At 45.7% G+C, this 19,993-nt stretch overlaps 2 protein-coding genes and 1 long non-coding RNA gene across 5 annotated transcripts in view; all 3 read right to left on the minus strand.

Moving 5' to 3' along the window:
- LOC118165182 overlaps positions 1-19,993 on the minus strand; it is a 452,777-nt gene that overhangs the window by 242,423 nt on the left and 190,361 nt on the right. The window lies entirely within an intron of this gene.
- On the minus strand, positions 106-1,491 carry BIRC5 (baculoviral IAP repeat containing 5). Its single transcript, XM_035323122.1, has 4 exons — positions 1,333-1,491; positions 1,121-1,230; positions 861-978; positions 106-600 (listed from the first exon to the last, which is right to left on the minus strand). Exons 1-4 carry the CDS (start codon positions 1,459-1,461, stop codon positions 517-519), a joined length of 441 nt encoding a protein of 146 aa, XP_035179013.1. The 5' UTR covers positions 1,462-1,491; the 3' UTR covers positions 106-516.
- On the minus strand, positions 2,648-19,901 carry KAT14 (lysine acetyltransferase 14). 2 transcript variants are annotated; one of them, XM_035323076.1, is made up of 10 exons: positions 19,613-19,901; positions 17,636-17,754; positions 15,323-15,444; positions 13,396-13,577; positions 12,418-12,834; positions 11,369-11,940; positions 10,958-11,094; positions 10,315-10,490; positions 6,916-7,106; positions 2,648-4,333 (listed from the first exon to the last, which is right to left on the minus strand). In XM_035323076.1, the coding sequence occupies exons 1-10, from the start codon at positions 19,866-19,868 to the stop codon at positions 4,160-4,162; spliced, it is 2,346 nt and encodes a 781-aa protein (XP_035178967.1). In that variant the 5' UTR covers positions 19,869-19,901; the 3' UTR covers positions 2,648-4,159. The 2 variants fall into 2 exon arrangements, with proteins under 2 accessions (XP_035178967.1, XP_035178966.1); XM_035323075.1 differs by having other exon boundaries at positions 12,418-12,837.

Below are 19,993 nucleotides of genomic sequence, written 5' to 3' on the forward strand. Positions count from 1 at the left end.
TTTATAAGGATACTAAGCACACTAAGATTTGGTATTACTAGACATTATTAGCTAACACAATCCTAAATCCCTGAAGGAGTTTTTTTAAAGTCCTTCCCCTTTTTATTTTAAAAGTTACCCATATTCACTGGTATATTCAGTAAAAGAACGGAAGTGTCTCCCAGCTCTTGCAAGAGACACAAGTTTCTTTTTAACACAAGTTACAACCAGTACCCTCCAAATAGGAACAACTAAGTTTACAAAAGAAGTTAAGAACAAGTAAAAACACAAGTTCTTAAACACTCCTAAATTAATCCAACAGGAAGAATAGGGGAATCCCTGCAGAAGGATATTATCTATGCAGTGCATCAAATCCCAGGTACTTCCTGGACAGACTCAAATGAGAGCAGGAGAATCCAGCATTGTTATGCTTCTCACAGATGTGGCTGTTATGAAAATGGTCCCAGGAAACAGTCGTTCAGGAACGTGGCAGCATCACAGTACATACACAAGACAGACGGCAGAGGCTGGTGCAGCCTAGGAGGCCAGGTTCTCTATTTCACGACGCACAGACTTGGCTGTGTCTTCAACCTCGGTCACCTTCTGAGAAATTTCTTTTTTCTGCAAATAAAAATAAAAGTCACTGCCTACTGCTGATTTGAGCATCAGTTACGTTTCAGGGAGGTAGCGGGCTGTGCCTTCAGTAAGACAAAGCTGAGAACCAGCAGCGGACAAGCCATCTGAACCAACAAGCACTACGCTAGTTTGGCAGCGGTGCAATAGGGAAGCAAGAGGCCAGGTAAACAGCCCTGAGACATGACACTGAACCACTCCCAGCCTCAGGGGCCATAGGAAACCTCTCAGCCCTGGCAGGTACATACGATTGCATTCTTCATCCGCTCCTTGTCCAGCTTCAGGAACTCCTGCAGCGTCAGGCTAGTGGGGTCCTTCTGAAGGGCGACAAAAGCGCAGCCCGCAGAGTGCTTCTTGTGCTCCTCCCTGCAAAAGAGAAAGGAAGAAACCCACCCCGCGGGGCTGACAGCACCGCTCACACCTCCCCGCTGCCCCGCTCCCTCCCTCCCTCCCTCCCTCCCTCCCTTCCTCCCTCCCCCGCCGCCGGGACAGCGGTCCCGCTACTCACAGCGGGTCGTCGTCGGGCTCCCAGCCCTCCAGCTCCTTGAGGCAGAAGAAGCACTGCGCCACGTCGGGGCCGTTCTCGCTGGGGCAGTGCACGAAGCCCGCCGCTGCCATCTGCGGGCAGGGGAAGGGGCGTCAGCGGGACCCGCTCCCGGCCCCGGCCCCTTCCCCTGCCCCAGCCGCCGCCCCTCGCCCCCCCGCTCCCCCCGGGCTCACCCTGTCGGGCGTGCAGGCGCAGCCCTCGGTGAAGGGCCAGTTGCGGAAGGTGGCGACGCGGGTTGGGACGAGGTAGAGCCGCCAGGCCGCGGGCAGCGCCTCCGCCGCCATCGGCGCCGTCGCCGCCATGGTTCAAATGGCGGCGGTTGGCGAGCGGGGCAGGGCGGGAGGCTGCGGGCCGCGGGGCCTGCCGGGAGTTGTAGTCCCGCCCGTGAGGTGCGGGGGGAGGGGGGGCGCCATGTTGGTGGAGGGCGGGGGGTGGCTCTCGGCTGGTTTCGGCTCGGCAGTAACCCCGCAGACCAAGCCTCGCCACCTCGGGACGGATAATTCCCTTTCAAACGAAACTGCAAAGGATTGCCTTGACCAGATTACTGACCGCTACGCAGAACAATTCCAGTATCCACCCAGCTCAGCCACTGTAGGTCAACAAGCAATAAAAGGCTGACCACAGTCAACACCTTCCTGGTTGTGAAGCATCAAAGCACGCACAAGCACCTCGAAAGGTGTGGGCTTTGCTACCCTTTTAGGAAACTTTGACGTTTCACCTTTATTCTCTAATAAAAGTTTATTCTGCTAAATTGGGTCACGCTTGGCAACCGCAATCACTGCTACAGTCCCTGCGCGGCTCAAGGAAGCGCGGAGTAATTGTGTCACGACGCGGCGTTGGTGCGGGCTTTCTAATCACGCTGATGTCCGAGACACAAGGAGGAGGGAAGTGCGCGGTTTGGTTCATTCACACAAATCAGGAAGGTCTTGTAGGGTCACAGCCCTTTGTCTTTGCCCAGACCATCAGCAAAATGACCCTCCAGACAGCTGCACTCGCCCACCTAAGCCGTTAGAATCAATGGGAACGGATTTCATGGTGAACAAGTCAAAGCCATGTCGGATTTTCACAGGCAGCACCAAGGATCAGTATCCCAGAGCACATAAAATAACACGAAGGAATCAAAACTTAAGCCTATAGTCAGTCCCAGGAATGTGAAATATAATAGGTACAGCAGTTAACTGGCTGATTTTCCGAGAAACAGGGCAAATTAGCAGGAGACAAGCCCTCTCCACATAAATCCTAGTGGACCTGCAAGGTCACAGAGCAATTTCTTGTTTCTGCAGATCAGCCATGTTGCTCCCCAACCCCTGTAACCTCTACTGAGTCTGTTCTTACTCATCTCCCTGAAGAACGCTGTCAGCGATCCCGCAGGATTTCATTTCAGAGAAGCAGGAAGCATCCTCTCTTGGCCATACATGAGTCTTCTAAATTTCAATGAAAAAAGATGATGGAATGACAGCTTAACAAACAGTATAACTACGGGTAGGGTTTTTCAAGGGAAGGGCTTTAATTCCATTAATAAAGACAATTTTTCTCCTTTCCGAGTACATCTAACTCGTAACATCAGTTAACATCAAAAATTTTCACGTAGTCATAAAGCAGGCTGAAATGTGCATGGATGTTAGGGCACGCAGCTCTTGGGTGGGCTCTGTTTTCCTCCCACTAACTCTTAGCTACACAAAAACATACATGTCCACCTTCCTGCCATTACCGAAATGAAGAGCTAATGCGAAAGGAACAGGACAGTGGGTGTGCTTCACGTTTTAAAAGCGCTGACTGGCCTTCAGTCAGGCAGCAGAGCCAACTGCCAACTCACTGCTCTTCTGCAGTAAAAACCAGGGAGAGAGAAAAGCTGCTAAACTGTGAAAACAAACTTTTTTTCTTAAATTATTGACTTTTTTTTTTTTTTTTTTCTCTCCTCTTTACTTTTTTGCTCTCTCACATTACTGTGAAATCACCGCCTAGATGCTTCCAAGAACTGGCACTAGCTCACCTCTGCCCTCTGCCCCCTCCCAGCTGCACACAGGTTGCTTCTACAAACTAGAGCCTCTGTTTCAAACCTCGCCTCTGACTTTTGTTGTCTGTAGCAGGAGGAGGTGGGTGCTGGCTGGAGCCTGCGAGGCTGGCTCTGTGGTTAGAGGTGTGCCCAAAGGGCTGATCGGCAGCATCAACAACTGGCAGATAGGCTGCACGATTTCAAAGAGCTGATTTGGCAGCTGTTGTGGCCTCCCTCACCTAGCTACGAGCCTACTTGACATCTTGTTCCTGAACACAAAGCACTGCGCACTACAAGAACTTCACATTGAGCACAGGGGGAAGGAAGGCCGCAGGGAAGGGACAGAACAAAGATATCTCCTCTGAGCCTTTTACTCGGGATCACATGAGTTCACACACACTTCATTATTCCTAAAACACGGTTCCGGTATTGCTGTTCTGGCCTGTGGAGAGCTTTCCTAAAGTCAGCATCCAGCTATATGCACCAATTCGCATTCCCCTTCACGAATTCAAGACACCGTTCCTAACAGAGCAATCAAATCACAGAAACACTGTGGATGATTTAAGCTTAGATGTTCATTTTCCATAAACGAAAACAGAAACAAAAAAGCCTGCAACTTTGGATAGGTTTCAAAACTTGAAATCCACGGGGCCCCTCTGAAATGAACAGTTGTGTCTTTTGTTTTGTTTTGTTTTTTTGTTTTGTTTTAAATCAGTGGGGCTCTCTCTCCAAAGTAACAGTGTCAGAAAAGCTCCCCATAAGAATGTCAGTCTTCCAGTGGCTTCAGCATGTCCCAGTTGGCATTTCCAGGCCTCTCCCTTGGAGAGCGTGAATCAATCCCCTTGGATTGCACTTTCAGCACACAAAACAGCACTGCTGATGTTAGAAGTCCTAGGGAAAAAGGCATAGGTGTGTTCCAGCTCTCACGTGACAGCCAACATCTTCTGAAAGCCGTGCTCGACAGGCTGGGCTTCTCGCACATCCTCCCCAGCAGCTCGGACAGATCAGCGCCGCAGTCTGAGAAAGAACGCATGCTTGCACTCCTTGCTGTCCAAGGGATAATATTTGTCATAAAAATCCAAAATGTATTCTTCAGTCTTAAATCCAAATTTTTGGTAGAGCAGCATAGCAGGGTTGCTTGCAGAGACGTGAAGGGTTACGTCTTTGCCCATGCAGGTCTGCCAAGGGAGGAAAAGGAAAAAAAAAAAAAAGGTATCACAGCAAGAGAATGAGAAAGCCTCTGGGGGAATGCGGAGGTGAAGAGATTCATCAGTTCTGGTATTTAAGTTACTGAGGAAACGTGAGAAAATCGCAGGTCTCGACACAGAAGTTACCACACATAGCACTAGCTGAAACGTGAAGGGAGGCCAGCTACTGTTCCCCAGAGCCTTTGTTTCTGAGAAATGGGGACCCTCTGACAATAAAAGCAAGGCTTTGGATTATAATTTCTCAGCTTTCCATTGTCAAATTCTAAGCAATTGTTCATTAAAAATAATCCGGGCATACAGCGCTAATCTCAAACACTTAATAACAACGGCCTGAAGAAAAGACAAAACATGCCAAAGGATCAAGCACTGCGCTCCTCCCCATCAGCAAACAGAGCTGAACTCTCTGGGACCGTGCTGCACCACCACACCACCTCTGGGCTGTCACCCTGGAATTCCTCTAGATCCCACCCAGCTCCTCTCCCATCCTTCAGGGCACAGCGCTCGCCTCCCGAGAAGGCAAGGGAGTTCAGACAGCAAATGGCATCGCTGAAGTTACCGTAAAGATCCGAGATTATACGGGCAGCTTTATCTTTGATAAAAACATAATAATATCGTATTTTTTTCTTGCTTTCATCCAGTGCTTTAGTAGCATTGTCTGTATATTGCATGTATGGTAACTCTAAGTGGCAACAGAAACACCCTTTAGGAAATCTGCATGGTAGATCACTCAAAGGGAAAAGGTCTCACAGGGATTTAAGAAAAAAAAAGTGAAATAATCAGGAGCCATTTTGACGAAAAGGAGGTTGGAACGAGATCGTTAAGAAGATGCAGTTTGGTCCTCACCACTTCCATCAAAACATTTTTGTTAGATTATGCTGTTCCCAAGAATTCACCCCCAACTTAAGCACACAGATCTTTATCTTCAGTAGAGAAACCTTCATCCAAAGGACATGAAGGCGGCCTTAGCTACAGAGAGCAGACCCCGGCATCAGCCCAAGTGTGAAGCAGCACACACAGCCTGGCAGTAGAGGGAGAGAAGGCCACTGTAACCACTTCTGCACGAGTGAATGCCATCTACCACTGACATATGCAGCAGTGGAAAAATAAATCTAACACGAGCCGAACGTACAACGGTGATCTCTCACTGCTAGCAAGTCTAATCAGCCTCAGACCTGCCTGGCTGTCCTCCATGTGATAATTAAATGCTAGCCTACCTGAAAGCAGAAACAGGTTAATTGGTGTCATAGGTCCTACAAAAAGCAGTGGTGATTCCCCACAGCTGACTTGCAAACACATCCCAGTCCTGCCGGAGAGACAAGAGTCCGGCTGGTGGATCCCTGCAAACCCTGGCTCATCTCTGTGCCTGTTGTTAGTAGGTGTTGACATCTCACACCAACTGACTGCAGCTGAGGGCAATTTACTTAAACACTTCACACAGAGAGGCTCAGGAAATGCAGGAGGTGAATTTAAAATAGATTGCTCTGCATGTTGACACAGGCTGGCAACCATCGAGAGGTGGGCACTGCAGAAAGCTTTGTTGGTAAAGAATTACCCTCAGGTGGCCAAGAAGAGCTGCTCTTGGTGGAAACTGCTTCTCTAAGGTACAGACCACTGTTCCCAAGGATCTGCCAGCACTTCCTGTGTCTCTTTAGCCAAATGAGTACAAGTAAAAAGTTTCAATAGAGACTTTTTTGCTAGTGCAGCTCATCTCAACTAAAACAAGTTGGGGAATCTTTCACATCAGCAGCTCTGCCATGAGAGCTCAGGGAGTGCTAAAGCCGTGGGTCCTGAGCATGCACAGTTGGGCTCTGAAAAAGGACATCTGTCTGCATCCTTACTCAGATTTGTGCAATTTAATCCAAGGAGGTAAATGGAATTAAGGCCACCTGACAAACAGCGTTCATTCAATGGTTTAATAAAGTTTAACTACTTTAACACTACCCCTTTAGTTAGCTCAGATTAATTTTCCCAAGTGTCCCTGTGCAACAAAGCCCAGTCTGAACAAATCTGAATGAGGTTGCAAACACTTTATCTTCAACTCTGCTGCATTTGAACCAACGTATTAGAAGTGAACGAGAATGATTAAGATCAGTTAAGTGACTTCACGCAACTGCACTGGTCCCAGAATAAGCTTCCAGGTGTAGATAAGAAAAGCTACCATATATTCTAACCAAACTATTACCACTGTTACCAATTTTTTCCCTTCAAACCCCAAATTTACAGTATTTGTAGTGAACTACTGACCACCGGAAAATGCAAAGTTAATCCCAAGACAAATACCCTAACATCTCACTAATTCTGAGGCCCTGACCAGTGCCGTTACTCTCCTAAACACATTTCAGTTTCTGCTTTTGAAGCAATCCCCCCAAAAAACATTCAGATGGGCTGCTGACAGTGGACAATCTGTGCTGCTGTGTGAGTAAAGAAAGGGCAAGGAGAAAGAGACAGAAAGGAGGAACACAACGCTACCTCCTCTCTAACACATGCATGTGTGCACACAAGGAAGGAGGGAGAGGTAGTGCTTTAGCAGAGCCATGGGATTTTTTCATTACCTGAATAAGATGGTAAATCATGAAGGTTGCAATTCCAGCTCTCCTCCACTCAGGGTGAACAAACAGAAAAGAGATGTAAGCTTCATTGTATTTCACATCTGGCACCATAAAGCCAAAGGCAATAATAACTTTTTTGTAAAGGACAACGACACTGAAGTCTGGATACTGTAGGCATTCTGACAAATCAATTCCTACAAAGAAAGAGATAAACAGCAGTTGAAAGCACTGCAAACCAAGCAGAAAGCAGACTATATTGTGTCATACTTCCATGGAAATTCAGATTATTAAGCCCTTTTGTAAACACTTGATTTCTTCCTTTTGCCTTATTTCAAAGCTCTGTGACTGACAGATGCTTCAACCAAGCCCTTAGACAAAAAAAAGACTTCTGGCACTGATGTCAATAGGTGCACAAGTTAGCATAGCACGCACAAGGGGGAAGTCTCCTTTACTAGTAGGGATTCTGGAACAGAGACGTTAAAGCCAATTTCTTTCCAAATGACCTAAGGATAAAACCCAAACCAAAAAAAAAAAAAAAAGGAATGGTTTATATATATATGTATATGTCACTATGTCAGCACCCAGCTAATCTCTCCTTAGTTTGTATTCTGAGCCATATCAGCAGACTGTTAAGAATCCAGTTCTAGACATGCATATGGGTAAAGTTACTTGCATGTGCAAATGTTTGCTGGATTGGGTCCCAGTAAGTTTGCGCCCCTTGCCTGGGGCTCTAATGGCTATGGTACCACTACAGGAAAAGAGCCAGGCCAGCAGCAGGCTGACACACACCATCACTGTTCCACCCTGCAAATGCCAAAGGACCTGCCCAGAGACAAGACAGGCACAGGGGGCAGTGCAGAGTGTATCAGCTACTCCATCCTCTTCCTCCTGCAAACTCTCTCCGGATGCAGCAGACTTGAAATGGGGTTTCAGCTTTGGTAGCGTTACCTGCCGACTGTTCCTGTCTTTTTCTCTCCCTGGCCTTGACCTCCTCCTGCTTCCTCTGTTGCCTGTAGTGAGCTGTTTTTTGAGCTACATTGTGAACCTGACCACAGCTTTCAACACTATCAAACTGTTTGCTTTTAGCATGCAAATTCTCTAATCTGGGGTCTGAAACGGCCTCTGGCAACGGTGCTTCTATGAGTCAGAGCATGGAGAGAAACACCTGAAGTCAGTGATTTCTGAGTGGAGTTTGTTACCCTGCCTAATCATGCTGCTGTTGCAGCCTAAGAACATCGACGCAGCATGTTAGGGCCAAGCAGTTAGCTCAGAGCACTGAAGCCTGCTTGGTAATTTGGCTGTGTAGACAGGCCCTAAACGAAGTGCAACACGTGGCAGTCACGCCATAAATGCTAGTTTCAGCCTCAGACTGGCGATCACAGATGTATTTTGAACGTGGGGTAACAAAATAGCAGAGAATGTTCTCCAGCAACGTTTATCACTCTTGATGAGATGCAAGACTTCAGAAAGCGCTAGGCATAAAAAAAGCGGGTGAATTATTTTCTTGCTTGAGAGTAAGCTGGGTGGAGTAAGACGTGGGAGGAATTGATTGGCAATAGGGAGCAGCGTTAATTATCTCAAGGCTGCAATTGACTGTGAAGTGCCTTACAGCGTGTCTGTACAGGAGCACTACCTTGCCCTGAGCGCTCTGGCGTCGATGAAACGGTGCCGTCCCCTCAGCACGCAGTTATTCCTGCAGGAAGGTGCTTAGCTCACCAGGGTTTACCACTTGTTTGCTCAGGAGATATTTCCCGTTAGGACACGAAGGCACCAGATACCGTGAGAGGAATCTTGCTTCGTGTCAGCTCATTTGCGGGAACTACCTGCGAGCTCGTTTCTGCCGTGAGAGGAACAAGAAAAGCTCTGACAGGAAGGATTTGGGGAGGTGTGATAACAAAGGTCTGGACTCACAGCACCTTGTGAAGTACCCAAGAACTCAGTCAACAAAACAGCAACGCTACTAGAACGAGACCGGGTGCACCTACGTGCATTAAACGTGGCTTAGTGATGGTGTGCCTGGTAGGTTAGGCTGATGTTTGGAATTCATGATCTTGGAAGTTCTTTTCCAACCTAACTGGTTCTATTTTAGCTTAACATACCCTCCCCGCTGCGTATCCCACCCCAACACCAAGTCAGCAATTACACCAGCCCATTGTGAAGCTAAACCCTTTGTGTCCACACAGACAATGTGTTTTATCTCCTGAAGTATCACATCCTCGTTTCTCTCTCCTACTAAAACAGACCAAGGTGCAATAATCCTATTATTCCAGCCCCAGAAAATTTACACCGTGGAAGAAATTTTGATTCCTGTTTGGAGGCTGAATGGGAGTGTCAGCTTTCTGATTAAACGATGCACAGTCCATAGGAGGGTGGAACACACCCACGCTCCTTATGTTAAATAAAACAGGGTGAGTCCTGAAGAACTTAATGAAGGTGCAAACCAACCTGGCCAGAACTTCAAATGCTTTATCAGAAGAGGAGAGTCTATGACAAAGGGATTCACCCTCTGTCAGGATTGCAGAGTGTCTCATGAGCTCCAAAACAGCTTGTGAAAGGGAAGACATGCCAAGCTATCTACCCCTGGATTGTACAATTTGGACAGTAAGTAGCACAAATAGCTCTGATCCTGACTGCAGCTTATGAGCACTGCTGAACTACAAACGATGTTGAATCACTATCTGCAAATCAAAATGTAAAGTAAACAGTTACTTGGAATAAAGGTGTGGACTGTTTACACTGGGCTTTCTAAATTAGTCTGCAGTGTTGACTGCTGATCAGAAGCTGATCGAGACATTAGATGAACATTACAATTATTATTTCATAAGAATTTGAGACAACAGTAACTGTGGCCCCAACCCCGCCCCGTAAAGGGCAGCCACTGTCCCAGGGATCTTACAATTAGAGAGATGATTCATAAAAATCAGTACCCAACTTCTCCCATACCCTGCAAATACCAAGGCTTGAAATAAAGAACACCATAACGAAGTTTACAGTAGTTAGCAATTCCCAGATTTCACTCCAATGAGCATTAGATCTCTGGCATAAAGCTGTTTGTTTACATCGAGCCCCCACCCCAGGCTGGATTCTGAAAAAGGTTCAACTGAATCTTTGATTTTAGCAACTGCCTATTTCTATTGGCATCCATGGTGTTACCCAAAACGACCTGTTTCTTTAAGTGCTGTGCTAATTAGGGCCTAATTGCCCAGTTCTAAATGATCTCAAAAGACAAAAGACACCAAACTCATGTCTCCATCTCAACTACATTCCTCCGACATCAGATAATGGTTTTCTAAGAACTGAGCCAGACACCAACTGAAGACACATTTGGCCAAAGATTTTTTTTTTTTTTTTCTGAACAAAACCACTTCCTTCTTAGAAAACCAAGCACAGAAGGAATCTTACCAGGCCAGAAGAATTCGTGGCACATGGAGTTTATAGTGGGGATGTGATTAGGGCGAACGTAGCAGTAATCAACAGGTGCTTCTGGCTCAGCCTTCCAGTGAAGATTATTCCTGTGTGGATACGCCCGGATTTCTGCCAGCAGCCTGAGTTTTGGGGGCTTTGTCTCATAGTCACGCCTGCCAGTTAACACGGAAAGCAAACACAGAAGGTGAGTGAGCAACAATAAATGCTACTGCAGCTGAATGGGTACTGCCCATGAAATATTTTCTGACATGCTCAACTTGGAACAAAGAACAGCCTTCCATTCATGTGGGAAAACAGCACCCAGCTCAGCAAAAACAGCCTCGTGCCAGAGGCTGGGACTCTTCCTGGATCCACAGCACACTGAGCCTGTCTTAACAGCAGGACCAAGGGTGTTCTGGGCCTCGCCTAAAAGCAGGTGCAACTTGCATTCAATGACTATGGTGACTCCTTCCCTGCCTTGTTCTCTCTTCAGGATTCTCCTTCCTACTGCAGGGATGAGTGAGGATCACCACCCAAAAGAAGTGTCCCCTCCCACAAAGATACCTCTTCATCACTGCCCAAGAAATGTGGGCTGTTGGTTCCCAGGCCAAGAGCAAGTTCAACCTCTGACCATCCGTACCTGATATAAGGTTTCAGGACACGGGATGTGTAAGGGCTGACAATGCTGTGGTCTGTCAGTAGGTCTTCTGAGCCTACCAGTCGATACAGGAACTTCGTCGTCTGCTGTCGATAACCCTTCATGGCAGGCAGCATCGTCTGTGCGTACAAAAAAAATCCGTAACACATCAGGAAAATTAGTCAATGGCTTAACACAAGGGAATCACATCAACAGTGAAAGAATAAGGGCCTTTCACTGTAACAGGGCGATCTGAACCCACAGGATGACAGTCCTGCCTCAGAGGACTCTGCAGTGCACTCTCAGGTTCAGCACCCAGTGCTGTGAGCTGCACATACTGCTCAGCAAAGCACTGCAGGCAAGAGCTCTACAATAACCAGTGTCAAAAACCCACTCAAATTTGATGACACTCACCTGGTATCTGTCCAAGATCCTGAAGTCCTGACTAGTAGTTCTGTATGTCGCTTGCCCTACCGGGGACCTGGAAACACCTCCTTCTTTGGCTCCATAAATCCCATCAACCAAGAGCAGCGCAGCGTTCACGACCTGGTCCAAGTCAAAGAGTGGCAGCCCTCTTTCCCTCTTGGCCTGCCTGACTATCAGCTTGCGCCTCAGTCTCCGGGCCTCTGGGGTCATGCTCATGGCATTGGGACAGGCTTCCAATCTCTTCAGCAGCAGCTTTTCCTCATAAATACTAACAGAGGTGTGCTTGGGAGCTCGGGGTTTAGCATCCTTCTCCATCTGTGGTTTCCTCTTGTCTCGCCCCCTCACCTGCAGAGATGTGTTTGACTCTTCAGGATCCTCACTGTCACCTTCCATCCTTTCTGTCTTTTCTTCTTCACTCTCCACCTCTTGCTTGATCTGCTCAGCTGTCTTCACTTTTTTTCTGCCTGCTATCACAGTGCCAGCACCAGCAGCCCCACTGGGAGGGGGAACGTACTCTATTCCCGGGTCTATGACTCCATCCCCTTCCATCTCCTCATCATCTGTTCAACAGATCAAAAAATCCAGGAAGAAAAAAACATAAAGTCCCGTTTCAAAGACGGTTCTTTGCAGGACATTTCTGCTATGGAGAAATAACGTGGGTTTACCCAACACACTCCATTTTCTATTTACTTTTGGGCCTCCAGATTTTGGACAGGGGATGCATTAAGGGGTCCAATTTCAGGACACAGAATGAATCCTAAGGTCTCCTGCCCTTGGCATCCAAAAACATTGCATCCTGAGCTGTAAGCTCATGCTCTTTGACAAACATTAAATTGTTGCAAAATCCTGAAGACTGGGGATCAAATGATCTAGCTCTGTCTTTAGCTAGCATACTCGGGAGAAGTTCAGTTTAAAATCAGGGAACAACAAAGAGGTATGCAAGGATGGCAGTTGACCCTCTGCAGAGCATGTCTACCTTCCAACAAGAAGTGCTTTACTCTCTATTTTCTTAATTAGAAAAACATAGAATCTCTTACCATGAAACAGAGCCTGTGGCGGCATGACGTCTGGGATGAGATCTGCTTCTGAGAGAAGGCTAGGAGTAGCTGAATGCGAGGCTGGAGTGCCGGGAGCAGAGAAGTCCAGAGACGGGGAAGGAGAAGGGCTTGTCAGAGGCGTGCGATCTGAAGAGCTCAAGGAGGAAAAGTCAATCACCTCGCCTTTCTCAAGGACGATATCGGGACGACGGCCTCGGCTGCTGAATTTAACAGGAGTGGAGGAAGTACTGCGGTCCAGGAAGCCAGCTGCCTCCTTCTGGGCTCGCCGAATATCCTTGGCTTCCTGAGTGCGAGATCTCTTCTCCTTCAACTCCATGGCTGATTCGACTGGATTACGGCTCACTCGTTTCCTGAGGCCTTCCACAGTAATGATGGGATCCAGAGGTGGCTTTGAAGCTGCTAAAGAAGTAGCTTGCTTATTCTAACAGACACTGAGCTCCTGCAATCACTGTATACGTGCTTATGGTCATAAGGACAGATTGGCTAGAAATTTGAGAAGATGTATTTTCAAAATATACAAGAAATTCATTCCAAGGCATGTAGCATAAAGTTAATGCACCACTAGAGCCTCACTTAAAACCCAATTCTGCTCCTTTGCACAGAAGGGAATTTGCATCCAGTGTGGACAAAAGAAAAAAAAAAAAAAAAGAAAACATTCCCCAGGGTAAAGAGGAACAGAAGAACAACATATTTCAGTTGCAAAAAAAATGCACACATCTCAAAAGCCTTACAATCAGTTAGCACAATGCAAAAGGGCACTGAAATGAAATATAAAAGGCTTCTCATACTACAGCACACACAACACAGTCCTCTTAAATCAGCCATTCCAGCAGAGCAAAACTAAGACAAAAAATCATGCCCTGTAACTGTCCATGCACATGAACACATCGTTTTAAGTAAACTTTTGTCATGCCTTCCAGCTCTGGCCCAGCTAAACACCATTTGGGCACCAGTTACCTTTTGCCTTTAGTGCAGATGCAGACAGCTTCTCTCCTTCAGGCTTCATTGTTGGGGGTTTATTATGAACCAGTTTCCACCAGCCTGGTTCTCCAAATTCCTGAGCCCCTGAGCGGAAAAACAAGGGGCTCCCCACAGAGAGACAGCCAGCAACTGTGCTCCACCATGTTGAGGTCTTTTTCCTACAGTGGGAGATATGAAAAAAAGTGTTAGGTTCCCACTCACCAGCTGTGCCTTTATCCTAAAGCCTCAAGGAGGTCACAATACACTCAGCCTACAAAGGACACTGCCACTAGCACCCCAATTGTTCAAACACTCGTGTTCCTACCTTAGCTAACCCTAGTCCTCTTAGATCAACCACTCATCTACAGCAAAACGTGAACAGGATCCTAGTGACAGCTGTGTTGACCTGACATTACAGGAACATATTCCCTAATTGGAGACAGCAAACAGGACTCTGGGTACACAGGATGGCAGAGGTAAGGGAACGATAGTCATAAAGGTTTCACTTCACATAAAAGGAAAGAGAAACTTAATTTAGACATCTGCTTTGGCGACTTTGAGATTTCAACACATTTACAGAAGCCTGCTCCCAAAGCTGTAGGACAGAATCCTGAAGGCTGAATTCACAGGGGGCATTGGGATTCAATGACTCTGCTCTCCATAGCTGCAGCTGTGCCAGGCACTGCGGAGAAGTAGAGCTAGGGGCCTCAGAAATCACTGAAGACAACTGAGCTACAGAAATTGTCCAGGGAACAGAGGAAAGCCTATACTTGTCCCACAGACAGAGCTGTATTTCAGCCCCGTCTCTGCTTGGGGTTTTCTATCAAAAAAACCTCTACTGTCGCACAGCAAAGAGGTTCAGCTGTCCCTGCTCCACCAGCAGCTAGTCCAGGCAAGGCAGGGAGCACATGTCTGAAGGCAGCGATCACTTCATCTGAATTCAATCAGAGCCAGGAGCACCCAGTTCACAAGGCAGGTCTCAGAAGACAGCAGCACACTGGAAGGCAATGGCTCCCTGAGCAAGGGACTACGAGCCATCAGCTGCCTTCCTGTCAGGGTCCTGGTTGTTTCCGGAGGGGACCAACGTTGCTGAGAACAGAGCAAGGAGGCACAAACATGCAATGGAAGCAAAGCCAAACAGCAAATCTGGTTAGGGAGAAACCAGGTCTTAAAAGAGAAAAATCCCTGCGGGGAGGGGGAAGTCTGTGAAATCAGTAAATTTACAACTTCAGAGGCTTGCTCATTTCCTTTCCTGCCTCAATAGCATGTGCATTAAGAGTGACATTTATTTTTTGGCAGTTTCAGCATACTCAGAAAAAAACATGTGACATTCACCTATACAAGGCACAAGTCATTGTGCCACAAAAGGTTACCATTCATAAGAAGTGCTCTTATTCTTACAGCTTCTTTCTTAATGCACAATGACTGTGAAAAGGCATTCCCATGGTCTGCGATACCTGCTAAGTAAGAGCTATTATTAAGACCCAAAACAAGCTAAAAGACAAAGCCCATTTCCCCTTTTTTGGGAACTTGGTTCATATACGCTTTATAGCCCAGGAACATGGTACTTTGCTGGAGCTCTTTTTTACTTTAAAGCCCAGGCAGAAGATACCCAGACTGGCCCATCCACTGTGACAACTTAAGACTGAAAGGTTTTGTGGGTTCACTACCTAAAGGAAGACAAGAAATACCCCAAGATATATGCATCTCCGTTGTTTCTGTGACTTTTTTTCACATTTCATTGAGAAATGCTTATTCCTTCTCAAGATTACCCCTCATGCCTAAGTTCACCTTCTTATTATTAAATCCTCCAGTTTTCTGGCTAGCTAGGCTCAGCAGACATCACTGAATTAAATAAGATTCTTGTGCAGTTTTAATTCATTTCACTCAGAAAAAAAGCTTTGGGGAAACATCATGCCTTTACCTGTTTCCTAACAAGAAAGTCCAGTGTTTCTCAATGAAAGCACAAATGTCTTCTTTCCATCTGAAGTACCCTTGCCGGCCGGTTCCTTCCAGAGACAAATTGTACATTGCCAGCATAACAACCTGGAACAGAAAGAGGTGGATACCAGTGCATCTTTTCTGCTTCAGCTGGTGAGCTGCCACCCGGCCATGTGATGTCATACGCACACAAATCTCCGCTGCCTCATAAATTTCTTATTTTTGCAACATCTCAAGCAATTTCTGCAATCCATCTTTGTCCTGCTTTCATGGTTCCCTTTCTAATTTTCCTATTGTTAGCTGCACGTTCTGCTGTTTTTCTGGGATTTCTCCATCCCAGGGGAAAAAAAGCCGCCTAACTATGCAGGTTTATGACGAGGCAAACTTTTGCACTGGATAGTATAAATGAATTATATCACAGCTGGGATCTGAAAGTAGGGTGGAAGTATGTAAAAAAGTCTTTCAAAAAGAAAAGAAACTTGTGACAAGTAATCCCACCACCTTATCCATCAGAAACATTGTGACCACACAATGTTTCTTTCTAGATACTTGCTGCTGCATTTCAAATTGAACAGAGGTTAAACTAGGTAAAGCTACATGATATTTACTTCTTGGTCTTTGTATGCAGGCATTAAGTTTGTCACCATACCATTTCATTAAACGATACTTTGACAGATCTTCTACACACTTCATAACCAAATTCAGTCTGACATACTACAGGACAGGTTTGAAAAATAACACACCCCTTTCTAAGTAAACCCCAGGTGACCAACAGTTAAATATATTTAACGAATGCATTTGAATACAGCCAAAATCATAAAGCTAGGCTGGGATCATCTTTAACAATCACACAGCCTTGACCGGACACCACTTCTAATGGGGAGATATTGTTCACTGCCACACAGGTTCGAAGTCCCGTTTTTGTTGTTGGGGGTTGTTTTGTTTGTTTGTTGTTGTTTTAAAACAGAAATGGTCTCCTAGTAGTGGGCAGTTGCTCTTGAAAATACATCACTGCAGACGCCAAAATGAAGAAATATAGACAGCCTTAATGTCCCCTATACTCTATTTCTGCCTCACAAGGCCTCTTACTGTGCTAACTATTTCTCTAGAATTTTGTATTGATAAATTCAGGTGGGACAGTACTTCAGAACTTTAAATATATTAATATATATATATATATATATATATCTTTACAACTGGTCATAAGGATCTATTGAGGTCCCATAGTCTAAAAAATTCAGAAATCACTGGCCACATTTTTCCTGCTTCAGACAGATCAATTTTAACACTTCTCTCAATTCAACGTACTCAGAAGCAGCAGCTCTGGCTGCTGGAAGCCTAGGGAGTCCTTCCTCTTCACCAGTTTTGAGCCTGTCTTTCCTTTCCCCGTGCCACTCTGCTGCACAGAGCTAAGTGTAACGCTAGCAGCCTTTGCTTCCCAGGTCTGTAATCTGCTGAAACTCCACCACTCTGCCAACCACAGACAGCTCCACTAACCTTTCCCAGCCCTGCCCTGGGCTCCACCAGAAAGCACTGCAAAAGTTACAACTGATGTTTTAAATGAACTGTTATGAGGCAGTGCACTCCTACTGTCCCAAAGGACAAAAAGATGTCTTGCACATACTGCCCAGTGTTTGGCATGTGGAAGCACTTCACGCAGCAGTTCCTGCTTGATCAAATCCACTTTAAGCAGAAGTACTCAGCACTGTCTGCCTCTCCTCAAATTAAACCAGCTCCCTGCTCAGGGCAAGATGTTGTGCATCAGTCTGCCCACACCGTGGTTACTGCATAATGCAGAGTATTTTGATTTCTCAGGTGTGCAAGTGACTGAAACAGCAGAATTCTGCTAGGACTACTGCTAGCAAGCAGGCAGCCAAGTCAGAGCTCTGCGTTCAGGGAGCTGGCAAGCTCTCTGTTTGTGTGTTGCCACCTCACAAGTTTTACATTTGTTCGTATATATATATATATAAAAAAAAACTGTTCATGCCTTGCAGCCAAATTGCAATTTGCTTCCCCAAATTTGCCTGAAGCCATGAAATTCATGAGCAACATGAATGAGGAAAAAGAAAAAAAAAGAAAAATGAGGAATGTGGTTTGTGTGATTATATTTCAATTTACTTGCCAAATGCTCAAGTTCTAATCTGCAGGCAATCCTTAGCTAATTAATTTCTGAAGTTCATGTGTACATTTCTTTGTCATCTATACCCAGTCCTCCTTTTCTAGGTAGTACATACACAACAAACAACAATTTTAGAAAGTCCTGTGGTTATTCTCCTGGCACAAACATTATACTTACTTGTTGCCACGTTAATCTCAGCCGTTCAAATTGCTCCTTCCCATCTTCTGAGCAGTCCGAGCAAGTAAATCTGAAAAAGTTATCTCCTTTGAGGTAGCTGAGCTGTTCTCTCAGTTGACCTAAAATGAATACGCAAAATATGAGATTTTCAGTCCTTTCATAGGAAAAATAATTCCCTACAACATCAGGCAGGAAAGTATTTTTTCCTGGAGCCCAGAGACCAACGCTCCTTGGGAACTGTCTGGAACTCACTGTGATGTAAAGTATGGATCAGTTTTACAGCTGCAGCAGTCAGCAGTGACCAACTGAAAACCACAGGCATTAAAAAGGGACATCTGAACACACGTACAAAGCCAAAGCATTTTCTCTCTTCCTCTGCATTTTTCACTCCTTCTTGCTTCCCCAGAATAATCTATATACTACAATAAATGTTTCCCCACTCTACTTTAAAAAACAGCTGACTGGCTAACTAACCCTGAATACAAGTTTGAACAAAAGTGATCTAGTGGGATAGAGACAACTATAAAACCCCACACATCCAAAGTTAAAGGCTCAAATTCTGTTTCTGCAGCAGAGCATGGGGGAAAATAAAAAAAAAGAATCACAACTTCTAAACTCAACAAACATTAAAGAAATATGAAAAAATAAAAAATGAAAACACAAGACAGGGAAACAGTTAAGCCTATAACATTTCTGAAATTCACACATGAAAGGCCTTTCTCCAAACGCATTCCATCTCTTTTATCATATCACTACACCAGATCAAGCGCTTGCAATATATGGCTGCTCTGCATTTGTAGTCAATTGCAGAATCCAACTATAAAAGTTGCACCTATGTTTGTTGGAGAAAACCAAACCAACAGATTTGGTAGTTTAACAGAATGTCTAGATGGCAACTCAATGTAGAAAGCAATTACTTGCCTGAGCTCATTGGTAACTTTCACAAGTGTCAACTGATATCTGTATAACTGAACAATTAGCAAAGAGAACAGTGTTTTCTTTTTCCAGCTTGTTTACTTTACACATTTGCATCGAGTTACTGTTGCTCTGTGACTGGCTTTTTCTGCTCTTCGAATTTGTTCCACAGCAACAAGAAAGAGGAACATCTTTGTAAAATTAAACGAATGAAATGTTAAATCGAGTGCTCTCAGGTGAGATTGAGATATCTCATGCTACCTTTACTACCTTTAACTCTGATCTCTTTTTTTTTTTTTTTATAATTAATACATTTCAAGTTAATGTGCCCTATTACCTGCCCAGCATCTTAATGGTACTATGCTGGCTCCACTCATTAACAGCAAGATGCTCATTAACCATGCCTTGAGAGGAGATTTCTACACTAGGCTTCTGGCAAGCTCTAGGATGGCAAAAAGGGCAGCTGCAAGATGCCAACTGAAGAGCTTGGTATTTCTAAATGCTGAAGTAATAACAAACACACACAAAAGCAGATAATAAAAAACAGTGCTCAGCAATTTCTGGGTTTTGCATCTAATAACAGGTCCAACAATGTAGAATCAGAAAGTAAAGCCCAATCTATTACTTAGCTAACAGAATGTATCATATGTCAAGCAGCAAGAGCAAAAGGATTGAGTGATCTAGCTTGCTCCGAAGCAAGGCTTTGCTTGGCTGAAGCCCCTTAGCAAGCCGGTGAAAGACACACAGGAAGGTGTGCACGTTTCTGAAATCATCCCCTTGGTTACCAATTAGAGGAGACAGTCCCATTTCTTGCAGGGAACACCAGCCTCAGACACCTGTCTGGCTCCTGGGTCAGGGTGCCCAACGCACAGAGCAAGCAGTACGAGGCTGCTGGGCTCCACGCAACGCCTGTGGTTCCTCCCCAGCCCTGGGATGGAGCTGAACAAAAGCCATCCTGCAGAAGGCATACAGGACAGCATGGACACCCAATAAATCACAACCCTAGTGATGCCAACTACGTATAGGGAGGGCAACAAGAAACAGCAAAACCAGCCTCCTTACTTGCTGGAATCCACTTCTGGCACTTTTCACAGTAGTAGGACATCTCCTCCATCCAGGACGCGTCGCCCTCATCGCTGTTCAGTGAGTCTCCGCTCTGGTCGTGGGATAAATCCACTGAGGCCTGGTCTTCAGACTCCACAATCAGGAGGGTTTCTCCTTCCACCTCACCTTCTTCCAGGCCCTCCGAGGTCGATGTCCTTGTGGCTTCATCATCGTGGCGGCTCAGCAGCCCACTCATGTGGACGTTATTAGCCATCCCTCACCACATAAAGCAGGATGGTGTTTGCACTACAAGGAGCCCACCATCCCCACATTTACAAGCCCATCCACGCTGGAGGTACCAGCCAGGTGTCCACAAGTAATACTGGTGGAAGAAATATT

Source organism: Oxyura jamaicensis, chromosome 3 (assembly GCF_011077185.1).
Source record: "Oxyura jamaicensis isolate SHBP4307 breed ruddy duck chromosome 3, BPBGC_Ojam_1.0, whole genome shotgun sequence".
Lineage (NCBI taxonomy): Eukaryota > Metazoa > Chordata > Aves > Anseriformes > Anatidae > Oxyura > Oxyura jamaicensis.

What these genes read in the sequence shown, in the direction of transcription:
- BIRC5 (XM_035323122.1), bottom strand. Translation starts at nt 1,461, where the DNA reads ATGGCGGCGACGGCGCCGATGGCGGCGGAGGCGCTGCCCGCGGCCTGG. An exon ending in GCGCCTGCACGCCCGACAGG is followed by an intron (nt 1,231 to 1,332) that starts GTGAGCCCGGGG and finishes CCCTGCCCGCAG; the next exon opens with ATGGCAGCGGCGGGCTTCGT. An exon ending in AGCGGATGAAGAATGCAATC is followed by an intron (nt 601 to 860) that starts GTATGTACCTGC and finishes TTTTATTTGCAG; the next exon opens with AAAAAAGAAATTTCTCAGAA.
- KAT14 (XM_035323075.1), bottom strand. Translation starts at nt 19,868, where the DNA reads ATGGCTAATAACGTCCACATGAGTGGGCTGCTGAGCCGCCACGATGAT. An exon ending in CCAGAAGTGGATTCCAGCAA is followed by an intron (nt 17,755 to 19,612) that starts GTAAGGAGGCTG and finishes TATTCATTTTAG; the next exon opens with GTCAACTGAGAGAACAGCTC. An exon ending in CCACGAATTCTTCTGGCCTG is followed by an intron (nt 7,107 to 10,314) that starts GTAAGATTCCTT and finishes CTTTCTTTGTAG; the next exon opens with GAATTGATTTGTCAGAATGC.